Genomic DNA, 9,997 nt, shown 5'->3' on the forward strand with positions numbered 1-9,997 from the left:
AATATTCATGATACAATCTTTCCAGGATAATAATGTTGCTTGCTCAACGTTCAGCAATCAGCAAAATTTCCAACAGTACAATCCCAAACAGAATTACACCCTGGATTCAATTCCAGTGAATTCAATAGGCTTACAAGGGGGTGACTTTGTTTAAGACTGCAGCTGAGAAATTCACCCAGTAACATTTATTTCTAAGGTCTTCTTGCATCACTGGCTAGTATCATAAAAGAAGAGCAGGTAGTTGAGAGGCAGGCTGATATAAAGCAAAGGGATTACCCTGAGCAAAATTAAATTCTACTAAAATGGTCATGAGGATATTAGGATTGCACTGTTACTTTATAGCAGTGCAATATACTATGTATTACAGCCTTAAATTAGAAGAGTTTTTATAAAGGACTAGCAGAATTACATCTGATGATATAAAAAGTCATTTTCATTTTTCATTATCAAGATGCATCTAGTATTTTCTATTGGTTTAGCTTTTTCTATATGTGCGGTTCCTCTTATTTTTGACATTGGATTGGTACAGCTGTTGTTTGTAGTTATTGGTATATATAGAAAAAATTAAAAAGCAAGCTGGTAAGCTCTCTCATAAACAGGTGTCACAAGCTTCTCTGGACTGCAAGGCATAAAATCCATGTTGTGTGTGTGTGTGTGTTTGCACAGCCTGACACTCCACAGAAGATTTCCCAAGATGACAGCTTCCAATTGCTTTTGTTCCACTGGGAAGAAGCCTCGAAGCTCAGTCCTTGCCAGAGAAGTGAGTCCTTTCCCTACATTTTAAATCCCCAGACATGCTTCCTGTAGTGGCTCTGATTTCCCTGGTGGACTGTTTTCAGCCATCCAGCCAAGTGATGTATAAAACAGCACATGGAACTGAGGCATGGAACTGCCAGGATAAAAGGTATAGAGCCTGCTGCTAGGTAATTTAATAAATTCTTGGCCTTCCCCCCCCCCCCCCACCCCTTGAGAAGGAACAAACTAACCGTTTAAAATAAGACCATAAAAGAATTTCACAGGGGAGCTGTTGCAACCAATATACTTAATGGAAACTTTACCAGAACCCTGGGTTAATAAATGCTGGGGTTATAGTACATACATCTGGAACAAAAGCTACAGTAAAGAAATTCCACTGGTGGCAATATTATTTTTAATATGTAGGTATGTGGCACTATTTCCATCACTTGACATCCAAGCACTAAAATATATTAAAATAATTACGCTACTGTACACCCAGTCATCACCAGACAACTTGTGGCCCATTCCTTGCCTGCATTTTTTTTAGTGTTCTCTCTTCTCCAAGACATTTGGTGTCCGTAAGGCATGCACCAAACCAAAGCCTACATTTTACTTCCCCGTCTTTCAAATCTATACCTTTCTTTATTTAATTACTCATTCATTTAATTATGTACCTATATTCCACAGTATCTTGTTAAGGCCCACAGCAATTTCCAATGAAAAGAAATAATACAAAAGCTGTTAAAACAATATAGAACAAGAAAACCAGGAAACAGCATAAAATGCACAAAACCGTATAAAAAGTACAAAACAGCATAAACGTGTAAAACCAGAATAAAATCACAAAGTCACATAAAAGTTTTCATCTTTGCTTCCTCCGTCCTTTCCTCAGGGAATTTATCATTGAAGCAGATGGAAATTGCTCTTTCCTCTGGTGACATGGTTTTCTAAAACAAACCATGACATTCTAGTATATTGTTTAATGTTATAGTACAGGGGTGGGGAACGTCTGTCCTGAGACACATCACTTGGTCTCACAGGAACGTCCGTCCTGAGACATATCACTTGGTGTGGCTCTCGGGGTTTGCTGGGCTGAGTCAAGCCACATGGCAGCCTCCCTGGGGCCTGGCTGGCCAGCAAGGATTGTGGGGCCCAGGCGCACTGTGCAGCAGCCTCCCCAGGGCCTGACAGGGATCACAGGGCCCAGCTGCACTGTGCGGCCCTGGGGCCTGGCTGCCTGGCCAGGATTGCTGCAGGGCCTGGAAAAGTTACTGTCACAGGTAAGTTTTCCCCTCATTTCTTTATTTCCGTTTCTTTCGATTTCTTGCCCCAATTGTTTTATTTCCCTTTTTCCCATTTCTTTATTTCTCTTTCTTCTCCCCTTTCTTTCCATTTCTTCCCCACATTTCCCTTTCTTTGTTTCTTCCCCCTTGTTTACCCTTATTCTCCTTTCCTCCTTCCCTTTCATTTTCCTTTATTCCTCTTTCTTCCCCCATTTTTAATTTCCATTTAATTTCCATTTATTTTCCTTTCTCCCCCCCCCCATTTCTTTATTTTCCTTTATTACCCTTTCTTCCCCTCATTTCTTTATTTTCCTTTATTTCCCCTTCCCCTTTTCTCCCTTTCTTTTTTCCTTCCTTCCTCTCTCTCTTTCTCTATGTGGAGCCTGTGTGGTGGGGTATGTGGGTGCCTTTAAAGGACTGCTGGGACCAGCTGCAGTTTCTGCATGAAGGGAGGGAGGGGTGGCAGGGGTGGGGGGTGGGAGCCAGCTACCACCAGTTCAAGTTGCACTTGATTATCCCAGATGGTGTGGCCTAATATGCTAGTATGTGTGATCTAATAAGCTAATAATAGGGGATGTGGTCTAATATGCTAATGAGTTCCTGCTGGACTTTTTTAACAAAAAAAGTCTTGGACCTATGTATTTGCATAGGGCAGTGAACCGTGTGTGTGCGTGCCAGATTAGGTTCTCCCACACGACTTCAAATAGAAAAACAATTAGTTGCATTAATTTTGCCGGCCTGAATCGTTCTCTCTTGGCACTGTTTTTTAAGTTGATAATTTTGTATGGCCTGCAAATGATGTTATAAATATCCATATGGCCCTTGGCAGAAAAAAGGTTCCCCACCGCTGCTATAGTAGAACTCCAATGCCAATGATATTATTTATTTATTTATTAGATTTATATCCCATCCTCCCTGTTGAAGCAGTTTCAGAGTGGCTTACATATCAATAAAGCATTTACATAAAACCAATGAAAACAAATATAGAAAGTAACACAGCAAAAATGTTAAAACAATGACAGGTGCTATATCAACAATCTAGAAATGGTAATATATCTAATGATGGCAGAAGCAGCAAGCAGCAGGGGACTGAGCAACTCGTGGGAAGGGCGGGATATAAATTCTAAATAAATAAAAAAAAAATAAAATACCGTAAGTCTATTTCATATTTTCAACTGTTTCATCCGGATGTTTCATAGAAACATAGGATCAAATCTGTGCATCGTGGTGGTCAAGTATACTTGTTCATTCCTGCTATTTTCCTTACTGTTTTCCTCTGTCAAAGGAACTAGTAAGAATCTATGGCTGTGGATTAATCTATGAACACCTCAATATGGGATCAGAATATTTGCACCTCTATCAGACTATGATTCAAGATTGTGTGCCTGTATTATTAATTTAGAAGCGTGGCTTGATAAAAAGGTATGATTTTAAAATGCCTAGAATTCTGGTGAAAAGAACACTTTATACATGTTTTTTCTTTTAATTTATGTGGAATATTTAGTTGGTAGGGTTTTCAAACTATAACATCAAAGCATGCTAAATTAGCATGCTTGAAGTCTGTGCCACTTCCTGTCCTGACAGCTGCTAGTCCAAAACAGAGATGTCTGACACAAAACCATGACCATCAACCCCAAGGTTTCATTTTGAAAAGTTCATTTTAAATGTTGTAACCTCTGGGTTGGGAAATTCCTGGAGATTTGGGGGTGGAGCCTGGGGAAGGCAGGGCTTTATGCCTGGGAGGAATCTCAGGGGACTACCATGCCATAAAGTCTGCCTTCCAAAGCAACCATTGTCTCCAGGGGACTGTAGTTTGAATCAGTTGTAATTCTGGGAGACTTCCAGGCCGCACCTAGAGGCTGGCAACCCCTTCCATTTTCTTTTGAAACTATAGATGCTGAGGAAGCAACAGTTTTCTGCTTGAGACTCTTTCCTACAATTTTTAGGGTTCCTGTACATAGGTACAAAAGTAGTGCAAGTCACAACTAAGTTATGGCAACCCTAATAAGGAGCTTTCAAGGCAACTGAAAAGCAGGGATGGTTTGCCACCTCTTGTGGAGTCTTCCTCAGTGGTCTCCCATCTCAGACCCAACGAGATTGGGCTATACCAGGGTGGCCAAACTGCAGCTCGGGAGTCACATGTGGCTCTTTCACACATATTGTGGGGCTCCTGAAACCCTCACCACCCCGTCAGCCAGCTTGGAGAAGGCATTTGTCTCTTTAAATCATTTCTCCAAGCCAAGCCAGCCAGTGGCTTGGAGAATGCATTTAAAGTTGCTTTCTTTCCACCTCCATCTCCCTCCCCACCATCTATTTGTCTTCCATCTTTCCGGCTCTCAAACCTCTTATGTTCATGTCTTGTGGCTCTCAAACATCTGACGTTTATTCTGTGTGGCTCTTATGTTAAGCAAGTTTGGCCACACCTGGGCTATACCGTGCCACCTTCCCTCCCAGGCTCCCTTGCAGACAGAATTATCAATTTCAATCCGTGGTGTAGATTAATTTAAATCTGTGGTGTAGATACATCAATAAAGCACATAGCACCTCTATAACGTTTACCCAGATTTCGAGCAATAGTACATTAATGCCACAAGGAAAGGGAGAATATAAATATTTGTATTATTATCGATAATGATGATGATGATGGAATTAAGACTGGTTCAAAAGCAGAGACATACAGGAGCGTGCTGCCTCGAAGGAGCCATCAGCTCCTCCGCCAGGAGTTTGCAGGACGGGCCAATGAGTGCTTGTCGCTTCAAGGTCTTTAAACGGCCAAAGGCAGGTCAGACTCAGAATGCGAATCGAACATATTTTCTAGGCATAATACTTAGCACGCTTAATTGCATATTATGTAAGCCATCTAGCCCTGGTTTGCGCGACCAAGGAATGTGACCAGGCTACACAGGATTCAGGGGCAGTGTCTACTGTGCAAAACGGGAAGAGGCCTTCCAAGCTTGCCAGCCGCTGTGGCCGCACCTACCTGCCTGCCTGCCTGCGATGGAAAGGCACTCCGCACATGTCCAGAAGCAGCCTTCTCATATCCAGTTTTCATCACAAGACTACTAACTCGGGCTCACAGGAAGGGAATGTGGGGAGTAAGAAGTGAAAGCGACGGCGTGACTAAAAGGGGGCCGTAGAACTAGGAGCAATTCGGCGATGAGCGCGAGGCACAGCTCAGGAGGCGGCGGAGGCTGCGTGCCACTCTCGGCACCGAGAAGGTCGCAGCTGCCCAAAAGCTGCCGCCGCGCGTGCGCACTGATCAGCAGCAGGTGTCCTCCTCCTCCTCCCTGCCAGCGCCTCCGCGCGGGAATCTGCGCCCCGTTCCAGCCTCCCCTGCGCGCGCCGCTCCGCCAGCCTACCTTTCTAGCCCAGCGGCTCACGTGGTGCCGAGCGCGGCGCGCCCTCCTGCCTGCCTGCCTGCCTTCCCCTGCTGGCCCTCCGCTGTGCGCGTGCTTGCGCCTAGCTCCGTCTGCGCCAAGCGCCGCGTGCACCCGGGGCCGGCGCAGAAACGGCGGCTGGGCTCGAGCTACCTGCGCTCCTTCTCTGCAGAAGCCCCACTTTGGAGCTCGCGCCGGCGGCTGCTTCGCCCTGCTTGTGCCTGCGCTGTGCAAAACAATGAGCGTGCAAGAACCGTCCGTAGCAGCAGCCGCCCCTTGCCTTGCTGCTGCATAGAAAGGAGACGGGGATCTTCCTTCTCCTCTTCCAGAGGAGAAGCCAAGGTGACGAACCTTCGGAGGGCTAGTCCCGCTGTCTGGCTGTTGTGCTCGTCTCTGTGTATGTATATCCATCGCCTCCATGCGTCTCTCTGTGGGAGGTTAAGGCATAGCCACCGCCACCATTCCTCTGCATGATACCTCCTCCGTTCGCCTCCAGCCTCTATGCTCATCCCCCACCGCCCCGCTTGCTGCCGATTCAGTGCCGGGGGGGGGGGCGATAAAAGCTCTGCAGCAGCGGTGCCCCCACGATCCGTTGAGCCGTAGATGCTGCTAAGGACACGGCCGCTGCCTTGGGAGTTGCAAGACTTTCTCCTCTTAATCGAGGTCAAGAAAGCCTGCGCTGTAGGGCGCCCGCGACGGGTTGCTTGTGGGGTGATGGCTGCATTAATTGGAAGAGCGGAGCCATGGTGGACCTCTTGCTTCCAGCTCCGGGCTGCTTCCAGACAGTGTGGCAAACCGGCGCGGATACCCATGTCTGTATTCAAATCCTTCTTCGGAAAAAGTCTGCCAAACAATTCTAGCTCTCCTGTGGTATTTTATTAGCCCCTTCTCTCCCCTCGTCCCTGCATTTCTCTTTCGTTTTGATAAGAGGGGAGGAGATTGCAGCCCCTGTCCTTTTCTTCCCTTCCCCCTTTTATAAATAAAAAAGGAAGAGTTTTAAATTAAGTGTTTGCCGTCATTGTTGTGTGCTGTAATGTTGATGTATTAAAGTGCCTGCTGGTTTTATTTAGCTGTCTAATATATATATGTGTGTGTATATATATATATATATATATATATATATACATATATGCATGCTGCTGAATAAGTGCTGAACCTCAACATTTAAAAAATTGTTTTTTCATTGAAGAAGAACGGGGTTTAAATATGAATGAAGACCTGGAGGTTAATTTAACGTGGCTGCCTCGGGATCACTTAGAAGCCGGTGCCACAGAGAATGTTTCGGCCGCTGTCACCTCTCTGGTTCCTGTCAGTGACCCCGAGCCTGAGTTTATAGTAAATCCTTGGGACATTGTGCTGTGTACCTCAGGGACCCTGATCTCCTGCGAGAATGCCGTGGTGGTCCTTATTATCTTCCACAATCCTAGTCTTCGTGCCCCTATGTTCCTCCTGATAGGCAGCCTGGCCCTGGCAGACCTCTTAGCGGGGATTGGATTGATCTTCAATTTTATTCTTGCCTACCTTCTCCAGTCTGAAGCTACTAAGCTGGTCACGGTGGGACTAATCGTCGCCTCTTTCTCGGCCTCAGTCTGCAGCTTGCTGGCCATCACCGTCGACCGTTACCTCTCACTTTATTATGCTTTGACTTACAATTCCGAGAGGACCGTCACTTTCACCTATATCATGCTCGTTTTGCTCTGGGGAGCTTCCATCTGTATCGGATTGCTGCCCATCATGGGCTGGAACTGCCTCCAGGACGAATCCACCTGCAGTGTTATCCGGCCGCTCACTAAGAATAACGCGGCCATCCTCTCTGTCTCTTTCTTGCTTATGTTTGCACTCATGTTGCAGCTGTACATTCAGATCTGTAAGATCGTGATGCGCCATGCCCATCAGATAGCCTTGCAGCACCATTTCCTGGCCACTTCCCACTACGTGACGACTCGAAAAGGAGTGTCCACTTTAGCCATTATCCTGGGGACCTTTGCTGCGTGCTGGATGCCTTTTACCCTCTATTCTTTAATAGCTGACTATACCTATCCTTCTATATATACCTATGCTACCCTCCTTCCAGCCACGTACAATTCCATCATCAACCCTGTGATTTATGCTTTCCGAAATCAAGAAATACAAAAAGCACTCTGGCTCATCTGCTGTGGCTGCATCCCTTCTAACCTTTCTGCGAGAGCAAGATCACCCAGTGATGTTTGATTAAGTGAATGGGGGGGCTTTGTTTAGGGCATTGTGTTATGTCGCTTTTGCTGCATTTCATTACATTGTACATAAATGCATACTCAGTCCACAGGGAGTATTGGCCTTTGCAGAAAGAGGAATCCTGCTGATCGAACGAAACCATCTTACGTTGTTCCAGGAGCATTCTTGGAAGCAAGGTGATCTTTTGCCAACTTCTACGTGTAGCTCAGGTTCTGTTGATGTACAGCTAGACCAGTTCCCTTCAACCCAATGGGTTGTTTCACAAGCATTTGCTGTTCTTTCAATGAAGGGGGCAGACCTTTGCACAGGAAAGGATGTTATGTGCAGATCTGCTTTCTCCATTGGAGTGAATGAGGAGTCCACTTGCACTGGAGCTCTGGGTGTGAATCAGAACATGCGTGGGGCTCTTAATCAGGGCCAAGTCTGCAACCCACAACCAACTTTCTGTAGAGCAGTTCCATTGACATTAGTAGAACTGTCTGTCATGGGGTTATTTCTGATATTACTTTTTAAAAGAGATGTATAACTGTTTCCGAAGAGTTGCATGTGGTTCTTAAGATGTGTTGCCGTGATCCAGAGATACTCATACGCAGTATGGCCTTGTGCTTAAGACATTAGGCTGGAATGTACTTCATTGTTTGCCTTGCAAGACAGATAAAAATGCATGGTGTATTGAAAGGCCTGTTTCTGGGTATACATCACAAAGGAGATGTGTGCATTCAGGTGTCTGTTTGCATATGCTCTCTGTGCATGGTACCTGATCCTGCAAGGAACGCCATGCGCAGAAGTTTGCTTAAAATGTAACTTCAGAAGTGACCTCTGTTTTCCTATCACTTCTCTGAAACAAGCAAAAATTTAGCCTCTTTCCAAATTGTTTACATAATTTCAATCAATTATGCTGCATGTATTCCCCCCCTCCCCAATTTTTTGGTCTTGGAAAGACAGAAAAGAGCCAGCGTTCCTGTTAATATAAGCCAAACTGTACATCGAATAGGGATCTTTAGCAACCCTGTTAGCATCGACTAATTTTGTGCAACTAATTTGCAATAAAAGAGATCCCCCCCCTTCCAGGAATAAAGATCAGTATATTCAGTTTCTCAAACGAAATCTTTCAGGCAGTCTTGTCGTTAGTTAGCCACTCACCCACACACTTTGGGTGAGTAACAATTCCTTCTGGTTGTGTAGTTTGCCAAACCCAGTATTCAAGCCATCCTGCGAGATGTCGCTGCACACGAGCAGGCATGCAGGCTGATGACAAAATTACTCAGTGAGCTGGTAATTTCTTTTTATATCCATCTTCCAGACTACAAGAGCAATGTAATGAAATAACTTACTTAAATTCAGGAGTTAACATTTTCAACATGATCTGTGAAGCTTGTCATAGGTTTTTGTGCATTATCTCTGTTTTGACCTCGAATTCTGGAATTTTGATATCCATTCCATTACTTTGCCTAGTGAAATACAGATGAAATTGGTACCCTTTCTGGTTTTCTAGCAGTTCTGTACGTAAATTCATTACTTCTTTTGACGTGCAATAATATATGTATGTCATTCTGTTTCTTCCTAGGATATTAGTTCTTGTCTTGGAGGTCATTGCCTTAACTAGTTAAACCAGGGGTTCCCAATCTTATTAAGCCTGCAGGCACATTTGGAATTCTGACACAGCATGGTGTTTGCAGCAACAAAATGGCTGCCACAAGAGGCAGGTCTAGCCACAAAATGATTGCCACAACTTAACGTCAGTAACAGTGCTGATCTTTGTGCTTTGGTGGCAGTTGCTGCCAGAACAACATTTTAAAAAAACCAAACAGCCAATCAAATCTGCAATAGTCAATCAGAAGGCTTGCTGGGCAAAAGCTGTACCTGGCCCCACCAACTTCCTAAAATGATTTGGTGGGCACCAGAAAAGGTGTTGGTGGACATCATGTTGTGGACCCCTGAGGAAAACTATGTTTTACATCATGAGACAAAACACACTTTTGTAGTTGAAAAGTTTTATCTTTTTTTTTCTTTACAAATGAAAAATCTTGCTGGAGAAATATTGAGGTTGTTGGGATTTCTTCTGTAAATGGCATTTAAAGGGCATTTGTGCTAACTCATCAAATGAAATTTTAATCATTTTGATGAGATGTCAGTGTGTCTATTTCTGCATGAGCCAGAGAGGGGAGATTCTTCAGGTATGTGTCAGTCAGAACCCCAACCTTGGGCTTCTATGCCTCTCTGCTAAGGAGTCAGAGCAGACTGAACTTGGGGGCTACAGGAGAATGAGAAACACTCTTTTACCTCTCCTGTACAGCTAGTAGTACTTCCTCCTGTTTACTGATTCTGTGCCTTTCACTGACTGCAAACAGCAATTTAACATGGGACAGCTTCAGTCAGGAAACA

At 44.7% G+C, this 9,997-nt stretch overlaps 1 protein-coding gene across 1 annotated transcript; it reads left to right on the top strand.

The window, feature by feature from the left end:
* Positions 1-5,713: 5,713 nt before the first annotated feature.
* On the top strand, positions 5,714-9,330 carry GPR12 (G protein-coupled receptor 12). The gene is made up of 2 exons (XM_060234759.1): positions 5,714-5,740; positions 6,588-9,330. Exon 2 carries the CDS (start codon positions 6,605-6,607, stop codon positions 7,607-7,609), a length of 1,005 nt encoding a protein of 334 aa, XP_060090742.1. The 5' UTR covers positions 5,714-5,740; positions 6,588-6,604; the 3' UTR covers positions 7,610-9,330.
* Positions 9,331-9,997: the final 667 nt, after the last annotated feature.

This window comes from Heteronotia binoei, chromosome 3 (genome assembly GCF_032191835.1).
Source record: "Heteronotia binoei isolate CCM8104 ecotype False Entrance Well chromosome 3, APGP_CSIRO_Hbin_v1, whole genome shotgun sequence".
NCBI classification, from domain to species: Eukaryota; Metazoa; Chordata; class Lepidosauria; order Squamata; family Gekkonidae; genus Heteronotia; species Heteronotia binoei.